The following is a 24,253-nucleotide window of genomic DNA, read 5'->3' as shown; positions in this document are numbered from 1 at the left end:
ATTTTCATTAACTTTTTATACATAAAACTCATTTTTCTCATGTTAGATGTGATATTAATTTTCATAATTTTGGTTATTTCTCGTCATCTAAATCATTAATAGCATATGAACTGTGGTTTTTAAAAACAATTTTTTTTAACTTTTATTATTATTTTGGATTCTTTCTTACTTTTAAAAAAGTTGTCCATATGTGTAATGTTGTAATATTAGTGTTTAGTGTTAGTATCATGAAGTCAATATCAATTTAGTTCAATTATTTTTTTCAATTTAGTTCTATATTTTGTTAATTTTATTTAATTATAATTTTAAATTTTAGAAGCTAAAATTTATATTATTTTTAATATTAGATGAAAAATTCCTCATTATTTCTAAAATTAAAAGAAATCTTTTCCTTATTTTTAAAATTAGAAGAAATTTTTTAATTTATTTCTAAAATTAAAGGGAAACTCAAATTTATTTTTAAAATTAGAATAAAATTATTTATTATTTTTAAAATTAGAATGAAAATTTTTTATTATTTTTAAAATTAAAAGAACAATTCTTCATTATTTTTAAACAACTGTAATCCTATCTTTTACACGTAAAAAAAATTAGAACATAAATCTAATAATTGAATAAAATTAACAAAATATTAAGATTAAATTGAATATAAAACACTAACCCATGACATGAACACTCATACGTAGCTATAATACTGAATATATATATATATATATATATATATATATATATATATATATATATATATATATATATTACTTTTCTAATTTGATTTTATTTTTTATGTTTTTAAAGATTGATGGTAATTGATAGATGTAGTTTAATTCTAGATTATAAATGATAAAAATAATTGTGTTCTAAGAATGTTTGTGCCTAAAATTTGTAAAAGGTAGTTAGTACTCTTAGGTATTTATAATTTGTGGATAATGAGTAGAGGATATTAATTTTTATTTAATTAATTACTTGTAAAAAATAAAAATAAAAATTTAATTACTTACAAAAAATAAAAATAAAAATTTAATTGTTATATAGTACTCATATTAGTTACTTGCAAAAAAAATAAAAATAAAAATAAAAATATAATTTTTATTTCATTAAGTTAAATTTAATTAAATTTTAATTTATATTATATTTTATATATTTTTTAATTTTATTTTAAAAATTTATAAAATATTTCTTTTTAAATATATGTAGGTATGTCAGTCAATTTTAAAAAATCATGGATAAATTTTAAACAAATATTTATCAGGTTTAACTTAATTTTTTTTTTGAGTGGGGTAGCATATAGACACCGACTTACCATCTTATTAGGATATAATCAAACCATGCAATGACATGAAATCTTGGAAAAGTGTCATTAATCATTATAAACTCTTAATGAAAAAAACATTAATTTCATTACCAAGGGATTAATTGGTTAATGTTCTTAGATTATTCAAGAGCAATGAATTGTCTTGAATTGGAAATTTGAATTGAGTAAATTAGATGATTGAAATGATATTGTACATGTAATTTCAAATGTATAAAATTGTCATCGAATGAAACACAGTATGGTCATTCTTATTGTTATTTACCTTCATCTCTTTATTTTCATCTATTAGGGTTTAGGGTTTAAAAAAAAAAGTACTGGATATACCTCTCAAATCTTTCTCTTTTAAATCACCCGAAATAATTAGACATATTTTTGTCTTTCATTGAAACTTCGCGTATGTATAAACACATTAAATGTGAGATTAACCCTAAAGTAGTCATATATATTAACATAAACCTGAATAAGGAATTCTTTCCCAAAAGAACGACAATAGCCAATTTATTTCTAACACTGTTAAATCAAGATATGTCGTTTTCTACTGATCATAATTTCCAAAAGAAAAGAAAATTGTACACGCTTCATTCAAAGAACAACTTTAGTAGAATGACTAAGACCAAAGAAATCCTAATACAGCATGAAATATAAAGCTTTAGCTACTATCTTACCACAGATGGGAAGCAAGATTCCACTAAATAACGAAAACTTGTTAGAAGAAAAAAAATTTATTGTTTGAAAATAACATTTTGTCATAACTTAAAGAGCATGCAAACATACACATTTTTGGCGGTTTTTTTTTAAATCTAATAGAAAAATTATAAAAATAGGCAAAATTTAAAAAATAATGAGAATAAGTAAGCTACGTACTTTCACAATATTTTAAATGAAGAAATTGTACACTTTGCATATAACTTTTGTTTTTGTGTCCAACTTTTGGAAATGGTTAAGTTCAATGACTTCAAGTTACATTTTATGAAAGTTATCCAAAAGTAACTAGTAACTGAGTTATCATAAGTCCAGCGAAAACACATATTGTAATCGAATTGATCTCATAGAACCAGAAAAGAAACATTAAAAGCTTGATGGAACATGTAGAAAATATAGTAAAGTATGTGGAGAATTTGGTAGAGTATATAAAAAACTTAATGGAACATATGGTTAATTCGGTTGAAATAAACTCAGTTACAAATTATTCCTAAACAAATTGGAAGTGGTTGGAACGTCTAACGACGACCGCATGTTAATTGAGAAAAAAACAAAGTCGAGATGTACAAATTTTTTATTTGAAATATTAAAAAAATCTATGTCTTGTCTATTCTCGAAATTTTTTAAAATTGCCTTCGTGTAATTTTTTTCAGATTTGCCTACAATTTTTTTAAAAAACCCACCCTTGACATATACTACTAAATGGTATAAATATAAAGATTAAAACCAACCATAAAGTATAGCGTTGAAGCCAAACATAAAAATAGCATGCCATGCATATCCTGCACTTAAAGTTTAACTTCCACAAACGACAACAAACTTTTTGACATAGAAACCTGCTCAACATTGAAATTTAGTTCATATTCCAATCACAGTCTCAATTCTGAACTTGTACTCCACTAACGTATTCAACTTCAACTTGGTCTAGGCCTCTTGATGAATTTCTTATATGCATTGAACCTTTTCCTGGCCGTGCATTGCTTCCACAGGGACAGTGATTTTTGGCTGATATATCACTTTTTCATGATCAGTTTCTCCAAGCAAAGTGGCATCAACGTTATAAAACCTGATACTGAAATTAGTAATGGCGTTGAGCCCTTTCAACTTATGCTCTCAACATCATAAGCCCTAGCTGCTTCCTCTTCCGTGTCTGTTTATATATACTTAAAAGCTCAGAGAAACTGATCAATGATTTAAACATATTAAGTGATAATAATATGCTTTAAAAATACTACAAATAATTCGTCTATGAAACATATAAAAGACTTCAGCGAATAATCCAAGGAAGATGCGATGGTCTTTGCCTAAATCAAAATCTGCTTGCCATTTCCCAGTAGAGAAATCTCTGATTAAAACTAAGTAGAAGTGAGTGAAAGAGATGATTATATAGATAGAAATTATAATACAACTAGCTATAACTTTGTATATACCTGGAGACTCCACGATACATGGAGATGGACTTGGTAAAACTGAAACTCAACCTTTATACAGGGATACAAAATGATTTGCACTGATCAATATACGTTATCTAGTAGGGAAAATGAAAACGAAGGAATTTAGAACAAAGGAAACTAGGAGTTTTAGTGGTTCATTCAAGAGTTCTTTCTGATATTACATTCTGACAGAATCCACAACTTCGGTTTTTGACATATCAGTCATAGCCTCCAGTACTGTCTTATATTGACTTTCCTGGAACAACGAAAGATATTGTTGGACAATTATATGATGCATTAAAAACAGGTTTAGTCTTATATTGACTTTCTGTACGTTTCATCTCTCCAATCATCTTCTTTTTCTATCGTATGATGATATTGTTTTCTTAACTTTAGTCCTACCACAAATAGCCTTCGTAGGTTAAAAATTCAGATTCCTTTTAGAAGAAGAGATTAGCATTTTTATGTAGCTCAATCTCAAAAGGAGGTGTCTTTACTTTATCTATTCTTGTTATTCGTATATGCATTCGTATTTGAGAATGACAAATAAATCTAATTATTAGAAACGTAATGTGTGTGTGTCCAGCACTTGATAAGTTCAAAATTCTAATGTTATGTTTACCTGTATCTTGCAGTATATCTGTTAAAAATAAACAAAACAGAAGTGTATTCTGTTACTGTGTGTGCTTTGTGTATAAATAGATTTTGTATCATTCTTTTACAGCTAATAAAATTTTGAAGAGTTATACAGTTTACCTGAGAGTATTTGCAACCTTTTGATCGGTCTGATTCTGAGTGTGGTGGTCCTCTGTCGTGTGTGGTGGTGGCTGTTAAAGAGGGTTGAACCCTAGCAGAGCTTCGAGTGCTTCTCTCTCTCTCTCTCTGATTCTCGACTTCTCTTTCTGCATTTTGCTTTCTCTCATTATCACGTGCACACCTTACGTTTTAAGGGAAATAATATCTGAGTGTGGGCTTTTACGTTTCTGCCCTTTTATTCTAATATGGTATCAAGAGCATAGGTTATTGTCCTGAGGTGTGTGGAAAGTGAGTACTGTATTCTGGAGGTGTGTGTATCCAGAACTGCAGAAAAGGAGGTTTCTTTGACTGGGTATAGATCAAAGATTCAGAAAGAGTGTAGCAAGAAAGGATGGCTGAAATAAGAGGAATTCAGGGGTCACTACCCGTGTTTGATGGCAAGCATTTTGCAGATTGGCGGATCAAGATGTGGGTTGTGTTTGGTTTTCAAGATGTGTTGGAAATCATTGAAGAAGGAGTGCCTGTGTTGAGTGAAAGGGCAACCCAAGAACAAAAGAAAGAACACAAGATGCTGGAGAAACTGGACAGCAAGGCCAGGTTCTTGATGTATCAATGTGTAAGTCAGAAAATTTTCAACAAAATCTCTAATGCAGCTACTGCAAAGGAGATTTGGGGAATGCTGATGAAAACCTACGGTGATGGAGACAGAAATGCAAAGGTTAAACTGCAAGCTTTAAGGAGGAAATTTGAAACTCTGATCATGGAGGAAAGTGAAATCGTGGCTGAGTATTTTGATAAGGTCCAGGAGTTAGTGAATAAAATGAGAACTTGTGGTGAAAAGGTAACTGATGAGTACATAGTAGATAAAGTTCTGAGAACCCTAACTCCCAGATTTGACTATGTGGTGACTGCTATTGAAGAAACCCGGAGAAGAGAGGATATTGACAGTGAGGAGTTGTTGCATTCACTGGAGGCTCATGAGTTACGTCTCAATGAACGCAGACAATGTCAGGAGCAGGCCCTGCAGGCCAGATCACAATGGAGAGGTAAAAAAGGTTTCAAGAAAGGCGAAAAAGGAGGAAAGAAAGGAAAAGATTCTCTGGATCAACAAGGAGAAGAGTTCACTGAATCTGGAAAAGAGAAGAAAACAAAGAATGCTGATGGAGAATGGAAATTTGATAAGAAAAAGGTGAAATGCTATAACTGCCAGAAGCTGGGTCATTATGCAAAGGAGTGCTGGAAAGGTGAAGGGGCCAAGAATAAACCTAAGAGGGCTAATCTGGTCTAAGAAGAATCAGATTCAGAGGCAATAATTTTGATGGCCTATGATGATGAGAAGCAACAAGAAAGCACTGTGTGGTATCTTGACTCTGGCTGCTCAACTCACATGACTGGGAGAAAAGACTGGTTTGTGAGAGTGCAGAGAGTGAAGAATAGAAAGATCAAATTTGCTGATAACAGCAGTTTGGAGGTAGAATGCTCTGGCAGAGTAGCTTTGAGGGGTGAAGATGGTAGAGAAGTGGTCATTGAAGTGGTACTGTATGTACCTGGGTTAAAGACTAATTTACTTAGTCTTGGACAACTACTCCAAAAGGGCTATGTGATGAAGATGGAAAACAATGGCCTGAGCATCTTCAACCAAGAGGGAAAAGAGGTGATACAGGCTGAACTTTCCCAGAACAGAACGTTTAAATTGGTGATGGAGGCAGTAAACCATCACTGTTTTACTGCAGCAGAAGAGGAAAATGAGTGGTTGTGGCACCTTAGATTTGGACATCTGAATTTTAAAGATCTATCAATGCTAAGTCAGAAGAATTTGGTGACTGGCTTATGTAAGGTGGACATTCCAAGAACTGTTTGCAGGGAATGTGTCCAATGCAAGCAGACCCGTGGCAATTTTCAAAGGTTTTTACCCCAGAAATCTGTAGAGAAAATAGGAGTGGTGTACTCGGATGTTTGTGGCCCTATGCAAGTAGAGACACCTGGTGGCAGCAGGTACTTTCTACTATTTTTAGATGACTGGACCACAAAATGTTGGGTTTATCTCTTAAAGAGAAAAGGGGAAGTGCTGCAACATTTTCAGCGGTTCAAAAATATGGTTGAAAGGCAGAGTGAGAACAAATTGAAGACACTTAGAACAGATGGAGGAGGAGAATATATCTCCACTGATTTCAGAGATTATTATGGAAAAGAAGGAATTGTTCATGAGGTTACTCCTCCCTACACGCCTCAACACAATGGGGCAGCAGAGAGGAAAAATAGAACAATTCTAAACATGGTAAGGTGCATGCTGAAAAGCAAGGGGCTACCTAGTTTCTTATGGGGTGAGGCTGTGTTGACAACCACTTATGTATTAAATTTGTCTCCAACAAAGAGACTTAATGATGTCACACCAGAGGAAGCTTGGTCAGGAGTGAAGCCAGATGTGAAGCATCTGAAAGTGTTTAGGTCCCTATGCTACAAGCATGTTCCAGAACAGTTGAGGAAAAAGCTGGATGATAGAGGAATTCCTTTAGTGATGATTGGGTATCATGTTACAGGAGGATACAAATTGTATGATCCTGTAACAGGTACTGCTTCAGTCAACAGGGATGTGAAAGTTGATGAAACTGGAGAATGGCAGTGGGAAGTTAAAGAAAAAGAGAACCCAACCATTGAGTTGGAGAGTGAACCTGCAGCAGAATTAGAAGCATGCAGGAGGGAGGAGAGTGTTAGGAGGTCTTCTCGGGTTACTCAATTGCCAGCCCATTTGAGAGACTATGACCTAGCATATGATGCAACAATCTCATCAGAAGGCAACTTTGTTCACTTTGCCTTAATAGCAGAAGCTGAACTTGTTAATTTTGAGCAGGCAGTGAAGGATGAGAGATGGAACAGGGCTATGCAGGAGGAAATTGGGTCAATTGTGAAAAACCAGACTTGGGAACTGACTGAATTACCTCCTAACAAGAGACCCATAGCTCTAAAATGGATTTATAAGTCTAAAATAAATCCACAAGGGGTTGTGACTAGATACAAAGCCAGATTGGTGGCAAAAGGGTTTCTGCAGAAAGCTGGAATTGATTACGAAGAGGTGTTTGCACCTGTGGCCAGATTGGAGACAGTAAGACTGGTTATTTCAATGGTTGTACAGAACAACTGGGCTTTACATCAATTAGATGTAAAGTCTGCCTTTTTAAATGGAGACCTGGAAGAGGAAGTCTATGTGGTTCAACCTCAAGGTTTTGAAGTCAAGAGGCACATTGACAAGGTATACAAGTTAAAGAAAGCCTTATATGGGCTTAAGCAAGCTCCAAGGGCTTGGAACCAGAAGATAGATGGATTCATGGGAAGCATTGGCTTTGAAAAATGTGTGTCTGAACATGGAGTATATGTTCAGTGTTATGAGAAGAATGACAGGAAGGATATGGTAATTATGTACCTGTATGTAGATGATATGTTGGTTACGGGCAGCAGTGATGAGAGAATTAACAAGTTCAAAGCCCAGATGCTACAGGAGTTTGAGATGAGTGACTTGGGTAAACTTAGTTACTTTCTTGGGATTGAGTTCACTACAACTGATACAGGTATGATGATGCATCAGTCTAGATACATTATAGACATGTTAACTAAGTTTAACATGGATCAATGCAACTCTGCTATTACTCCAGCAGAGGTTGGCATAAAACTCGAGAAAAATCCTGAAGAAGAAGCTGTTGACCCTACTGAGTATAGAAGAATGCTTGGGAGCCTAAGGTACTTGTGCAATACAAGACCTGATATTAGCTACAATGTGGGTTTGGTCAGCAGATTCATGCAAAATCCCAGAGTGTCTCATCTGAATGTTGTAAAGAGGATCCTAAGGTATCTAAAAGGTACCACTGAGTATGGGATTCGACTGCCTAAGTATGGATCAGGAGGAGAGGTAAGAGTAATTGCTTACTCTGACTCTGATTGGTGTGGGGACAAGGGTGACAGGAAGAGTACAGCAGGATATGTGTTCTATTTTGATGGGGCACCTATCTCCTGGAGCTCTACTAAGGAACCTGTTGTAGCTCTGTCTTCATGTGAAGTAGAGTACATTGCGGCATGTGAAGCCACTTGTCAAGCAGCCTGGCTTAACTCACTGATGAAGGAGCTGAAGATTGAAGGGATAGGGAAGGTCAGACTGGTTGTTGACAACAAGTCAACCATTGACCTGACTAAGCATCCTACATCACATGGTAGGAGCAAACACATTGAGACACGATTTTATTTTATCAGAGAGCAAGTCAGCAAAAAGAAGCTAGAGGTTGAAGACCAGATTGCAGACATTCTCACTAAAGCACTGAAAGGGGAACGCTTTCTAAAACTTAGAAAGCAGATCGGAGTTGAAAAATTGGAACTTTCACCGATCAATCGGTGAAAAGGGTTGAAAATTTTGGTTTTCTTCAGAATCATGTTATCTTTACCGTTTTGTTTAGGAGGAGTGTTAAAAATAAACAAAACAGAAGTGTATTCTGTTACTGTGTGTGCTTTGTGTATAAATAGACTTTGTATCATTCTTTTACAGCTAATAAAATTTTGAAGAGTTATACAGTTTACCTGAGAGCATTTGCAACCTTTTGATCGGTCTGATTCTGAGTGTGGTGATCCTCTGCCGTGTGTGGTGGTGGCTGGCTGTTGAAGAGGGTTGAACCCTAGCAGAGCTTCGAGTGCTTCTCTCTCTCTCTCTCTCTCTGATTCTCGACTTCTCTTTCTGCATTTTGCTTTCTCTCACTATCACGTGCACACCTTACGTTTTAAGGGAAATAATATCTGAGTATGGGCTTTTACGTTTTTGCCCTTTTATTCTAATAATATCTTGGTGAGTGAAGCAACATGTGTGTGTGTGTGTAAATTATGAATTGTGTTTAACACCTTCGGTCTAAACTTTTGGCACTGAATAACATTTTTAGTTATAGATTGTGTTAATTCATTACACTAAACTTATATTATTCTCATTGTAATCCTTTATTTAATGTTATAATACTAAAAGAAAAACCCAAATAACTAATGAAATCGAAACAAGTAAAACTAATATTTTCGTGGTGGGAAATTTGTAGATAAAAAGAATTAAATATTCAAATAAATGAAATAACTGAAAAGGCAAGATTAACTTTTTGAGAATTTACTAACATAATGAGGATTAGTAAAGGTGAGTGTGATTCATAATGAAGTAAATTTATTCCAGTGTATAAAGGGATCATCGAAGGAGAATAATTATAGAAAGACAAGAGAAAACATTATGAGTTAGTGTGAGTACTTTGAAATACTTTTGAGATGGTTTTATATAAAAGGTTACAAACTTGTTTGTTCAACTAAGATTTTTGTCTTGTGTAGGGTGGTTTGGTTTTATTTTTTTTTTTTCAACAATGGTATAAGAGCAATGACTTATGATAAGAAGGGTCGAGAGGAAGGGACAAATCAATCATGTCAACAGGCAGAATTGAACATGTCATATGACTATAGAGAGAAAAGTTAAATGCATTGAAAAATTACAAAATGGGTGTTCATCATTTTCTTGTTTTCCCACAAATCACAATTATCATTCTGTGTTTGATGTTCTTTCTAGACCTTCGTTGTCACTTTGCAAAGTGTATTTATGTCTCTAGGATCATTAACATAAGTGAACGCTCACTCTAACGTAATCACAGCAGTTTCTTTGATGTTGTTTTCTGCTTTTGAAACAAACATGTACCCATGTCATTCTCACCCAAATGATGCTATCATTCTTACATTTTTTTTTTCAAGACTATTGTATCGGTTACATTTTTTTCAAGACTATTGTATCGGTTACAGGACTCAGTCATTAAATACTTTCACAATTTGTTCTTCTTCGTCGTCCAATCTTGCTCCTTGGGTTCCTTGTCCGCTAGTCCGGTCGGGGTATACCTGTTAAAGATACTCCAATGCCAAAGTCAGTAATTGAACCGTCCGGTTATTTAATCAACAATGACAGTAATAAATGCATAGTAATTGCCTCTACTTACCTGTTATCTTTGACTTATATTTATAGTTTTAAAGCATAGACTTAGGATTAGCGATATTTTAATATCGGCCTAATCCTAGTCCAATACCTTTAAACGTGATTTACCTTAATATCCTTAACATTAATCATTTACACTTATGAGGTCGGCCGTCCCGACCGACCAATTTATCTTTTTTGTTGGATGTCCGGTCATGTCTTCATTGTTGACCGTGACGATCGTCCGGTCATATGGTACAACTATTACTCTGTAAATTAATATAATGACTATTTTTAAGAATCTATGTTAGATATATAGTGTTATTTTTTTTTATAAGTTAAAAATGATATATATTTTTTTCTAAATCTGAGATAGTCACAACACGAAAGAGTGGATTAGAAGCCTCTTATCAACTGAAAATAAGGTCAAACCAATTTTGTAAAATTAGATTAAGTTAAATTTAAAATCTATTTTTTACTTTTTTTTAATTAATTTCATTATAAATTTAATTAATACTTGTAATGTTAATAAATAAGAATAAATTATTTATTTAATAAACTAGAAAAGGCACAGTTACTTTTGCATATTCCCCCTTAAATTACTAAGCACACACTATATTATATATATATATATATATATATATATATATATATATATATATATATATATATATATATATATATATATTAATAATTTTTAAATTATCCTTTTAAAATATGGTTATTTAGATGATTCAGATTAAAAAAAATACCAATACCAAGACACAATCCACATGTTTTTGCTAGTTAAGAGAGAATAAAAAACGATTTTATCTCTGTTTACAGTTACAAAAATTATTTTACACTTAGAATGATTAAGATGGATGATGTCGTGGAGCAATATGACCTGACTTATTTATCAGGAGAAAAATTATTTATACATACTAGTGAAAACACATTCAATATGTGTGTTATTCTTTTTAACAAAAATTGATTAAATTATAAAATATTTTGTATTAAAAATAATTATAAAAATAAATATTTTGTATAAATTTTTATTATACAAATATTTTTTTGATATACATAATTATTTAAAATTAAAAAAGTAGTTACCAAAATAATAAAATTGAAAAATAATTTTTTTATTATGAAATATCATTTGAATTTAAAAATGTTGTTACTGAAAGATAAAATTGAAAAAGAAATTATGTATATAAAAAGAGCAATCCTCTTTATATAATGATAATATAAAAATAGTTCATTAACATTTAATATACCCTTAGAAAAAAATAAAAAAAGATATATTTATAAGTTATATAATGTTATAAGAAGAAAAACTAAAATAAATAAAAAATATATAGCTATACATAAAATGAAAGTGTATATATTTCTTTATTCTTATTAATAACCTTCAAAAATATCAAATACATAGTGTTTTAATTTTCTTCAATGTATTTTTGTGTAGTTTGAAAATAAAATCAAATTCCAAATTACTATGATAACCATGCTAATATATAAAAAGTAATACGAATAAATAATAAGTTTAAATATTATATTAATATGCATAAAAATATCCATCTCAATTTTAAATAACATATTAATCTCAAAATTAATTTAAAATATCCATCTTAAGACTTTAACTCTAAATAACAAATACAATTTAAAATAATCTTAAACAAAAAATATAATCCAAAATCATATAAATATACCATCCAAGATCAACTCATTAATGTCCCTGCACGTCTATAACATTATAATTTAGGATCTTAAAAGAAAATCAAGACATATTCATCTCTTGAAATATCTTCACCCCATCTATAATACAAATTTAATTAATAACAATAAAAAGATTAAGTAATAAATCAAATTTATATAATAATGCTTATAAAAAAATTAAATAATTTTTATTTTATTTTGAGAGAAATGAAGGGGAAATTGAGAGTTGGAAAGTAAATAAAACCTATATATTCTCTTCACCACATTATTTGAGTTGTATTGTGTCAGAGTAATTATTTTTTTAATTTTTTTTTTATCATGAAACTAGTGAGCTAGTCTGACAGTTTAATCCAGATTAACTGAGGTCTTAACTATATTTTTTAACTCAACTTAATTCAAACATTGGGTGGACCATATTAGCTAACAAAACACAGTTATGAAAAAACGGTACAAAATAATTTCTTGGTTTTCATCATATTTATTTATTTATTTAGTTTCTGATTTATTTTAAAAAACTGAAACAAATACATAGAAAACCCAAAAGAAATAATTTAAAAAAGTGGCCCTTTTGAGAAAGAAACCGTCAAATTTGGCATTTTTTTTTTGTTCGCCAGTCTTAGCCAGGTTGTGTATCATCAATCATATATACTTCGTTACTTTAATAGGTCTTTAATATATTTCAGATTTATGATAAATAATTATATATTGAAATTTGCGTTAAAAATTTAAAGTATTGAAAATAATCAGTTATGTGTGATTAAAAAAAGTTAAACCGTTGAATCAATATTAAAAGCATAAGAAAAATATTAAACACAACTGATTTTTCAAATCTCCCAATATAATTAAGTTTGACTTCAGGAAAATATTAACTAATTTATATATATATATATATATATATATATATATATTATTCAAATATTCAATATATTAAAAACTTAAATTAATAAAAGGTATTCAACTTTGAAAAAGGAATATTAGAATCTTTAAGTGTAAATAACAAAAAAAAAACCTACGATTATTTGTTTATTGAACTTACATTTAAATAAACATCAATAAAATTCTGAAAATTTTACTACAATCTGAATTATCTTATTAGATTGGAAGACTAAATGTGGTATGAGGTTGTTCTTCTCTCATTATATAAGTCAATCCAAATAATTCACGTGACTTTTAACTCAAAATTTTAAAACACTAAATTTATGATTTTTTTTACATAATATATAGTTTTGTCATTTCTATAAATATTCCCCTCTCTAGATATATCCGACTTGAAATCTCAGGATGAGTCGGCTTCATGTACCTAACTCACGTGTCTAAGTTACAAGACATAACAGTAGTGTTTTGTGTAAACATTTAAATATGTTTTATTTATTGCCGTATTAAGTAATATTGGTCCATTGCAGACATAAATATTTTTTATTATTGCTGTAATAAGTAATATTGTGCTATAAATTTGTTATATGCCAACAAATCCAAATATATTTGTTAAAAAGAGTAGTTTTTAACAATTTATATATATATATGAGACTATAAATTGTATATTCACATATTAAAAAATAATGTACAGTTTTTATTTATAGATTTTCTTTCTACGGAGACCTTGTAAAGGAAGAAAATTAAATAAAGTACATATATAGTTTACAAATATGTATTACCTCAATATAATTTTGTATGTCTGGTATATTTACTTTTTAAGTATCATTTGTCTTCAATACGTATGAATCCATTCGCAAATATTACCAAAATTTGGTAGTGAAGGTCTAAATGAAGAAGTAACATTCCTAATTTGGTGAAACCTTTTAACCAACAGAGGAAGCAAAAGAGTTATCAAGCGTTGGTTCGCAAAAAGAAATAATTAATTAATTCAAAAGTTCTTAAATTCCTTACTCCATTTCACATTCCAAAATTACGAAGGTAAAGAAAGTTATTTAATCATCTGGATTCAATCATAGATAAGAGAAAGTTTGAATAAACACTGATTAATGTTCACTTACTCAAACCACACAGTTTGAGCCAAAGTTTGAATGAGAAATGAGAAAAGACAAATTATGTAAAGGTACTGGCATTGGCAGCAGTACTGGAGGTCCTATCTACCCCCATTCATGGCTGAAAACATGTCATAATCACATGTGAAATCGGTGTCTTCTATGTAAGATCTGTTGAGATAATCTCTCATGTCCAAATCAAGTTGACTTTGGAAGCCGTTGTTGTTTGGTTCAGAAACAGGATTCTGAAAACTATCAGGGGTGCAGGAGTTCAAGTTCTGATGCTCATAACTTTGGTGCAATGCAGGTGCGTGTAGCTGTGTTGCTCCTGTACTTCCATTCAGCGTGACTTGTGGTAGAGCTTGCAGACTGAGGGCAGCAACGTTGTTTAAAGGTTCCAATTCCAAGTTCCCCCCAAGTAACTTCTTTCCGAAACCTGATCTCCAATCAGGGAAACGGACGCACTTTTCTAACTCTAGATTTCGGATGCCAGTAGCAGGCAAAGCAAGGTTAGAACCCTGAGGCAGAAACTGGTTGTTGCTGTTGTTGTAGTTATTGTTCACAAGGTTCAGATTAAAGGCATTGTTAAAACTCACTTGCCTCGGAGTCTGAAGTGACTGTTGCTGTGCTGCATTATGATTTGGATGCTGATTGTTGTTGTTGTTGTTGACAAGGTCCTGATTGGAGCCATCGTTGAAACTCACTTGCCTCGGAGTCTGAAGTGGTCGGGGCTGTTGCTGTGTTGCATTCTCGTTTGGAAACTGTACAGCATCGTTAACAATTGAATTGTTAATTGCACTGTTTCCTGCAGTATCAGCAATGGTACCAAGAGCATGAGGGTTGGTTGGTGTGAGAATTTGGTTGTGGCAGCAACGACAAATGGATGGGATGCTGGGTGGTAGAGGATGGCATTGAACTGAGGAGCTGTTTTGAGGAGATGCTTCGGGTTCTTTGCTTTTTTCTTCTTTCTGCAGAATGATCGATCCGTCCGTTGCTTGAGCAATCACACTCTCCATTATGCCCTCAGTTTCATACGAATTCCAGTCAAAGTTGGTAATTGCTTTCCCTCCCTTCAGTTTTATTGATATAATGTCATAAGCTCTCGCTGCATCCTCTGCAGTGTCTGAAGTACACAATCATATGTCTTACGTTAAACTTTGATTTAGATTTAGAGAGTGTACCAAAAATATTATACTGATTATGTATTGTTCACATAAACACATGCATCTTGATGCTTATCCATTCAATTTGCCATAAATTACAACATGAATTTGATGAGTTGCAATATACTCACAATAAGTTCCCAAGTGTATGGTTGGTGACCCCTCACGACCGAGCCTTGCTTCCCATTTTCTGCTTGTGGGTACCCTGTTTGTGGAAGTAATTAGAGAGATAGAGAGAGTAAATAAATGAAAGAGAGAAAGAAGGAATGCAAACCTGTAGACGCCACGGAAAGGGGAATCACCGTCTGTATAGCCCTTGCCCAACCTGATATTTTTTCAAGTTTCCATGCAATCATGAATTTCTTTATCTTAATTATGAACTCATAGTAATGGTTGAAGATTTCTAAAAGAATCATTTGGCTTTTGTCATTCTAAACAAATAAATACAAAGGAGCAATATTAGTTGATCCAACAAGTCAGGATAAAAAGAAAAAAAAAATATTTGGAGGCCACTGTGTGGAACTTTGGGGGGTCATCACAAGCATACGTAATATGCTAACTTTCGTCCAGTGTTAGAAAAAAGGACACTGATATTTGACAGAATGTTTTGAAAAAATGGTTATCAAGTTTTAGCTGCAATGTTAAGATATTTTTCTTCATAAAGTATTTGTAGTAAGAACAACAGTGTATATTTATATTTAATTTTCTGTGATGTTAACATCAGCCACGATTTCATATAATATTAAGCATCACAACAAATCAAGATTACAGCAGCAATGACGATTCAGAACCTCATTTAGTAAAAAAACAGACCAAGTTTTAAATAGCTGATTTGAAAGAAAAAAAAAAGAAATACAATTAATAGTTGTAAGAAATTAATGGAAAGATACTACTCTTAACTTATTGAAGTAGAAATTTATTATATATCACTTTTTTTATGAGTCTATACATCACTTTATAAGATCTATATTTTCTTTTTTATTTGATAATATTTTACAAAGTATATAACAGTATTACATAACAAGGCTGCTAGCCTAGCTATAAGGAGATTCACAAAAAAAAAATCACATCTTACCCTCTAACAGCACAAATATAGTCCCATTTGCTCATTCTTCTCATTTCATCCATGTCCTTGGAATAACATCTCACCTACGAATAATAGTATGCTTTATGAGAAGGAATTCAACTAATTAATAACAATTGAATCAAAATCTGCAACAAGATTATATTTATGAAATTCATAAATGTATCTATAAGGAATGACAGATACATGAAAATTGGTTAATGCTTTTAAGCCCCCTATTCTGATTGACACCAAATCATGAGCTTTGGCGGCGTCAACTTCAGATGAATAAGCACCTGCAACAAAAGCAAGCAAAGATCAGAGAAAGATTCACACCAAAACCAATATTTTATCATCTACTATTCACATTAACATAACCAACACTTGATGCAGAAAAGCAGATTGTACTAACCAATATAAACTGCAACAGTTGAAGAAGATGCAGACATACAAGCGAAAAAATGAAACGAAGTCAGTGAGTAGTTTCTTGAGATAAGCAAATAAAAGGAGAATTGAAAAGATATATATGTTCTAAAGTCTATTTCAACCTGTTCTTCCTTTTTCCCCTGGATCGCTGTTATCCCACACAAATGCTTCAAAACGATCATCGTTGCACCTATATCAGAATTAATGTTTCCTTTCACTCAGGGTCACAAAAAATCAAGTAAAAGCTAATGCAGCAGCGTAATTATTTGAAACAGAGAATCATATAAATATATATATATATATATATATACTTGATTACTCCTCGATACACAGAGCTCTTGCTACCGATTGTTTTAGCAACCAAATCAAGACACGACTCGTGCTGTCTTCGATCATTCTCTCCACAATCGTTTCGTTCCCTTTCATTGATAATCCTGCTACAACATTTCATGTAAGAAAAATAAAATTGAATGTATTATTGTAAAGTAAAGTACCGAAGGTGGCATGTACGTTGCTGTCGCTGTGGCAGCAATGGACCCAACATTGCAAGACAATAGCTTGGATTGGATTAGGGTTTCTTCTATGTGTTTTTCGTTAATTATTCCCTCTAAAAGGGATAAAACATGATACTGAAGGGATGAACTGCAGGTGGAATTGTTGATTGAGCCTTGAGAAGTGCTTTCCATTTGTGGAGTGACAAGGTGTTGATGGAGTAGCATTGCGTCTTGATTCCAATTCCTGGGCGTGCCTTCTTGAGTGGTTAACATGGTTTGTTCCATATTTGTTGAATTCTGGAGCATGGAGTATGGTTCTTCCATGGTCAATTTTCTAGGCTGCTGAACTCAGGATATAATAATTTGGGTTGTACGAGTTTAAGGTTTCTGGAATAGAGAGGTAATAAGGTGGTTTGGTTAAGAATTCATATAGCTGGCTGAGACTACGTTGATTCAAAAAATGTAACTCCCACAGCAATGTTTGACCATGATATTTGTTTTTTTATTGTTATGTTGAACATGATTAATTATTTTCTTAATCACTTATTGAATACAAAAATAAAAATAAAAATATAATATTATTATTTTATAAAGGAAAATGTTAATATGAGTTGGAAATAAGTTGTTGAATTTTCAAGTAATCATTCCATCTCAACAGTTACTTGAATTCCTTAGAAATTCAGTAGGTGGAATCATATTAAAAAAATTTAACAGCTGAGAAATATAAATTGCACAGACTGGATACAAATAAAAAAAAGGTTATGAACCTTTTAAATTTTATTTCTTTAAGATTCTTTTTTCTGATAATTTTTAGAAACTGTATACTATATAGGTAAGAAGTATTTACCAATAATTAATTTTATTTAAAAACATTGGTTAAGTATCAATAATTACACACCTTCAAGCTCAAAGGGTCTTAATTGGCTACATTTTCTTTTTATATCCAAACCTTTAATTTGATTATGAGTATTATTGATGGCAATTTTTTTTATTGGCGGAGTTATTTTCCAAGTTAGGACTTTATTAAAAATTATTTTTTTCATAAAAAAAATATATTTATAAGTATAATGTAGTATTTGGAATACTTTAACTCATTTACAAGACATATACTTCAATATTAGTCCCAAAAACCTTTCTTGCTATAGTACAAATTTTTATCCCTTTCCTATAGGAGTTAAATACATTAATGTCCATATATTTTCCTATGATGTATTGCCAAACAGAGCTGTAGTATTTGTTGTAGTATTCCTCTATTTGTGTTCTTATGAATGCAGCAGAATCTAATTAAAAAAATACTAATTAAGCAAAAATAATCATGTATGAATGAGTTTATATGAGTAATTCTAAAAATTACATTTTAAGTAGATTTGATCCTCTTATAAGATTTATTAATTATCATGACTTTATCATTAATTAGTCCATAGGTTAATCGCAATATTGTAATCCGTATTAATAAAAATACTTAACTATGATAGTTTATGAATAACATTAAATAAACGATTGTATAGACTCTATTATGTTCCACACACACACACACACACACATATATATATATATATATATATATATATATATATATATATATATATATATATATATATATATATATAAGACGACTCCTAAATAAAGCAAGATGAAAATGCCAAAGGTGTGATTCCTGGTTTCGCAAACTTTATTCCTTTGTGATGTTTTTAGAGTAAGAATTGAGATATCATACCGTACACCGTTAGATGATCATCAAATTATTGACTTAAAAATGAACAGAATTTAATTACTGAGTTTTTCATACTTTAGCCAACTTGATTTTCTACATTATTTTTTAACTCTTTGGACTTTTGAAAAGTTTCGCATTTATGTTTCAGCACATATTCATATTTAATAAATACTGAAAATCATCTAGTCTTGATGTTAAGGATGCATACATCACTATGTATAAGGCCCAAAGAATCACTAACCTTTTAACAGTTTATCCTTTCCATTAAGAAAAATTCATATGTATCATAAGATTCATAATCAAACACAAAAATTTCTTCAAATTAAACAAATTTTATTTACAGAATAAGTTTGTCGATAAAGGTCAAATTTTAAAATTTTAATTACTGATTTTCTTAATAATACAACTTTTATTTATTGACTGATTTTTTTATTGATAAATATATATATTAAAATTCGTTATAAATCTATTAGCAATAAATAAAGAATAATAAAAAGTGAATATAAAGAAAGGGATCTACAAAAGGAAGAATTGGTTAATTTTTATTATTTCTTGTAGTACATACATAATCTATAGCTAATATTTGTATTTTAATAAAACTATGGAAAATTATAAAATTAACACAAAAATTATGTAATGAAAAAGAATTACTAAGATGTATTGTTTTAAATAAAATTCCAACACCAAGAATAGGTATAATAAAATGTATATGGCAGTGTCTTGTGTTAACATTTCTCACTATAATTATAAGATATATAGAGAGAATACAACATGAAGTATTTAGTCATTGAATATAATCCTAAAAATAAAATTTAATTTAAGCAATACTCAAATTGTATAATAAGTCTCATTTATGATACTCTGTAAAAGTATTTTTTTTAATACATACTTTTTCTTCATTGAAATATTTGTGTTTCCCTAATGGAAAATGTGGCCCACCTGGTTGGCCTTACATAAATTTTTCATGTTAATCTTTCTGTTTTCTCCAAAAGATTTTCTTAAATTGTTTAAATAATATGTGGATACTTTTAATGAAATGAAATATTGTTTTAAAACCTTTTTACGGCATTCAAATCCACACAGAACATTTGAGTAATAAAAAATATATAAATTATATACAATTGATTTAAAAAATATCTATATTACTTATTATTATTTATACTAACCTAAGTTCTTCTTCTTCTAAATAAAGAAATCCAAAAAGGGTTTTTAGAACTCACAATTTTTTGCACTCCATATAGTTTGGCAATTAACTCATTGGGGTCACATAATAAAAAAAAAGTCTCCTAATAAAAAGAATTTACGGGTTAAAATAACCACAAAAGTACAGTGACTCATGATCAATGAACTTTCTTTTCTTAAACATAAAAAAGTATTGAATATTTTAAAAATAATTTCATTCAGTATCTCAAATTTGATTGAATTTCTATAGGGCCGACTCGCCCAAAATTCAACGGATTGATTTGATTAAATTAGGCCAAACTTCAATTGGAGTCGATTAAGTTGAATTTGACTAGATTTCAGTTGGTGTTGGTTTAGTCGAATTTAAATGATTTCCGACGTGGAACGACACGGTCGAATTCATTTAAGGCCGACTTAGCAAAATTTTGATTGGAGTCGTCTTTACCAAATTCGATTTATTTTTATGTGTGGCATAGTCAATCGTGTTTTTATTTAGGTTGTCTTAGTCGAATTAACCGAATTTTGTCGAGGCTGTCTTGTTTGAATTTGATCGATTTTCGATTAAACTTGGCTGAATTCGACTAACTTTTTGTCTTGAAATTTGGCCTAACATGGCCTATATCAACCTTTGGACCTGCCTGGTCCATCTCAAACTTGGTCATAGGTCAGTCTGTCTAAACCTTTGGTTTGACCCAACCCATCTCGACCTTGGCTCTTTCTTGATTTTTTTCAATATTTGGACCAACCTGGCCCGTCATAACCTTTGGCCCACCTTGGTCCGTCTCAAACTTGGGTCGAGGTTGGCCAATTCCATCTATCGTTTGACTCGACCAGTCTCAACCTTGTGCTTGGTCCAACCTATCTCGACCTTAGAATTGGCTTGATTTATCTTAATATTTGGCTCAATCCAACTCATCTTGAAATTTTGTAGTAATAGTAGGGTCAACCCACCTTAATAGTGATTCTAACCCTCTTTTGAAAAGCTTTGGGGGGTAGGGCTATTTCTTGGACCCTACCTTGAGGGGGCCTTATTGAACGGTGGGTCAACTAACCCATAACCCATAGACCATAGGCTAAATTCACAACTGCATTTCTCATCATCTTATGCCAACTCATGATTGCATCTTCTGCCCTTTTAGATCCACCGTCAGCCACCACTGAAAGTTCTGCTAGCATTATCAACTCCCCTACTTCCCTTCTCTTCATCTTTTCCACCCCATGATTCATTTTATCTTCATTCCAATACCTAACATGGAATCTAGTCGTCACCCCTACGACACTCAACCATTGTCAGCGATAGTTACACCATCCTTCCTTTTTGTTTTCTTCGCACCCACGACTAAGATGCAACCAACACTGCTAGCGTCGTTGTCTATTAGCGAGTCACAAGTCGTCGCGGTCTCCCTCATCGTCATCGCCGCTTCTATTATTAAGGTTCCAAATCCAAGTCGTTGGTGGAAGCATCGTCGTTAGGGTTCCAAAACAAAGTTGTTGGTGACAGCACTATTGTTGTGCAAATACAAATAGCGCATTTCTCCCCTTTAAATCGCAATGAAAAAATGTCACTTATCATGAACTCTAACTCTTTTGCTTCACACCAACCACCAAAAACCTTGTCATACCTCTTGTCGTCGTCACACACGTTGCATGTCGCCACCTTAATTAACCTAAAATCATCGACACCAATTGTGCATAAGAATCATGGCACCAACACTACTCCAACGAGTTTTAACACACTAATCTCATTAATCTTAATGTGCTTTATATATTTAATCTTTTTGATTCTTTTTCTTTTAGCTTTCTAATGTTTAAATTATCGACTTTGTTGAAATTTGTTTTGCAATTCTTTGAGTGAGTGAATGGATTTTATGTTTATGTCTGGCTTAATTTTTCTAAAATTCTCACTTTATTATTTGTTCTGTGGTGCTATGTGGTTCTTAGATGAAAATTTGAATCACCGCAAGAAGAAAATCTAAAGCCCTAAGATAAAATCAATCAAAATTCAAAAATTCAAATTTGAATACAAAGCAAACAAAATAATGAATTATTGATAATTTTTTATGGATTTTTTATCCGTAATTATGGATAAAATTTTAATTTCATTAATAAAATTTACTAATAACAATTTTATTAATAAATTTTCAGTTATTGATAGATTTGTCAATATATTTGATTTATAAATGGATTTTAGATATTATAGATATTTTTTATAATTTGATAATATCAATTTTTCTTCTTGAAATTAATATATATAATCATTCATCTTTATGGTTTTTCTGATGTGTATCTCATTTATTTTACATAAATGAAGACTTCTTAATTTGAAATATTTATTTCTAACTTTATTATGTTATAAATAAGTGTCTTTACTTAGATGAAGGACATAAATTTTATTAATTTTATTAATCCTCACAATAATAACACAAAAAGATTACAAGGACAATTCTCCCACTAACAAAACTAGCCATTAATATTTGTTGATATAGAAAACATATTCAAATAAATAAAAAAAAGGTTGTTTCTCTTTATTGTAAAAGAGAAAATATTTCCGTCTACAATGAATCAGGTTCGTATATTATTTTAAACAAAATAGAATAAAGTGAATATCACTTTATTAAAATATAAAGAAGATAAATATTATTTATTAAAATATATAAAGGTATATATTTATTATAAAACTAAAGAATGTCTATAGCAAATTTTTCTACTGCACAATATTTTGTAAGATTTTACTATTTTGTAAAAAAGAAATATATATATATATATTTTCTCTTTCGTCTCAACATTTTCTCTTTCATCTCTCTCACTCCCACCTTTTTTTTTGTTATCGCTACCGTGACTTAATTTAAAAATAAAATTTAATAAATATATAAGACAGTCCTCCAATCAAAAATCAACATCAATATCATCAAACAAATGAACGAATAGAGCAAGAGCAACAAATTGCGGTGTCGTGGATTGTTGTGGGTGAGTGAGGGAGAGTACGGAAATGAGAAATAAACAAATTAAATAGTGAAAAAGATGGATTAGGGTTAAGGAAATGTTTTTGATTTTTTTCAAATCGGATAAGTGACATATTTAAAGAACCATGAAAACTTAAATATACAAAAACAATAATGAACAAAAAGGCTCAGGTTTTAAAATCCAAGTTTGAGAAAGTTGATTCAAGATTAACTATTTTATTTCAACAAATTTCTTCATGAATTTCTTATAAAAAGAGAAAAATAAAATGAAAATTAATTTTTGTATGCATAAGTTAATTGAAGATTTTTTTTTTGTATAATTTCTTAAATTTTAATTTTAAACTTAAATACAGGTACTAATCTTATAGAAATTACTTTTTTATTTTTCTCTTCTGAAAGGACATAACAACAAGGTCTTTCAACCAATCATACAATTGTTCAAACCATTGATCTTTTGCAAACCAAAACCTGTTTTTCTCAGCAGTACCTAGAGAGCTTAGTCACCCCATTCATGGCAGTAAATTGTCGAAATCACAGATGAAATCATTGTCTTCTATATAAGATCTATTCAGATAATCTTTCATGTTCAATTCAAATTGGCTTTGGGAACCATTGGTGTCTGGTTCAGAATAAGGATTCTGAAAACCATCTGATGCCACCGTTGGTTGAATCTGTGACCCAGATGAAGAAACTCCATTTCCATTATTAACCATGAACAAACACCCTCTGTTGCTTCTGTTCTTCCTGAAAGGACCCAATTCCAAGTTTCCACCTCGTAACTTTGTTCTATAATTCGATGGCCCATCTGGGAGACTTAGACAGCGTTCCAACTCAACGTTATTGGCACCATCACCAAGCCTAGGAAAGCTAGATCTCTTTGGCAGAAACTGGTTTTTGTTGTTGTTGATGCGAAGGTGATCAATGAAAACTGCATTCACTTCGCTCTGAGTCTGAAGTGATTCGTGCAGTGCTGCACTCTCATTTCGAAACACTCCTCCATGGTCACAAATTGAACTGCCACAATTTTCAACACCCCCAGAAACTCTATCAAGAACAAGGGTTACTTCAAATGAGATTGGACTTGATACAAAAGTTTATAAAATTATATGAGTGATGATTAAATGAGACAAATAAATAGGAATGAAAACCTGGAAACGCAATGGTAAGGACAATCGCTCTCGGTATAAGCCTTGTTCGTCCTGAAATTTGAGAAGTTTTTCATATCATCATCACTTTCTTTATCTTAATTTCAAAGAGAAAAGAAAAGCAGTTTATCTGAGTTATGAACTCGTACCGATGGTTGAACATTTTTAAGAAATTATTTGCCTCTGCAACACCAAGCAAACAAATACAAGGAGCAATAACTGATCAAAAAGCAAAGCTTGGAATCTCACAAATTA

At 31.3% G+C, this 24,253-nt stretch overlaps 3 protein-coding genes across 3 annotated transcripts; all 3 read right to left on the bottom strand.

The window, feature by feature from the left end:
* Positions 1–13,804: 13,804 nt before the first annotated feature.
* LOC108328389 (AP2-like ethylene-responsive transcription factor PLT1) lies at positions 13,805–16,523 on the bottom strand. Its single transcript, XM_017562253.2, has 6 exons — positions 16,487–16,523; positions 16,282–16,370; positions 16,087–16,160; positions 15,286–15,336; positions 15,143–15,216; positions 13,805–14,971 (listed from the first exon to the last, which is right to left on the bottom strand). Exons 1-6 carry the CDS (start codon positions 16,521–16,523, stop codon positions 13,950–13,952), a joined length of 1,347 nt encoding a protein of 448 aa, XP_017417742.2. The 3' UTR covers positions 13,805–13,949.
* Positions 16,524–16,529: 6 nt separating this feature from the next.
* On the bottom strand, positions 16,530–17,436 carry LOC128195184 (uncharacterized). The gene is made up of 3 exons (XM_052872193.1): positions 17,011–17,436; positions 16,812–16,934; positions 16,530–16,690 (listed from the first exon to the last, which is right to left on the bottom strand). Exons 1-3 carry the CDS (start codon positions 17,316–17,318, stop codon positions 16,618–16,620), a joined length of 504 nt encoding a protein of 167 aa, XP_052728153.1. The 5' UTR covers positions 17,319–17,436; the 3' UTR covers positions 16,530–16,617.
* Positions 17,437–23,215: 5,779 nt separating this feature from the next.
* Positions 23,216–24,253, bottom strand: LOC108328760 (uncharacterized). The gene is made up of 3 exons (XM_017562648.2): positions 24,148–24,253; positions 24,002–24,052; positions 23,216–23,897 (listed from the first exon to the last, which is right to left on the bottom strand). The coding sequence occupies exons 1-3, from the start codon at positions 24,159–24,161 to the stop codon at positions 23,363–23,365; spliced, it is 600 nt and encodes a 199-aa protein (XP_017418137.1). The 5' UTR covers positions 24,162–24,253; the 3' UTR covers positions 23,216–23,362.

The sequence above is a fragment of the Vigna angularis genome, chromosome 2 (genome assembly GCF_016808095.1).
Source record: "Vigna angularis cultivar LongXiaoDou No.4 chromosome 2, ASM1680809v1, whole genome shotgun sequence".
In the NCBI taxonomy this organism is placed as follows: domain Eukaryota; kingdom Viridiplantae; phylum Streptophyta; class Magnoliopsida; order Fabales; family Fabaceae; genus Vigna; species Vigna angularis.
The sequence above is the reverse complement of the archived record's forward strand: the minus strand, read 5'-3'. Positions and strand labels throughout refer to the sequence as shown.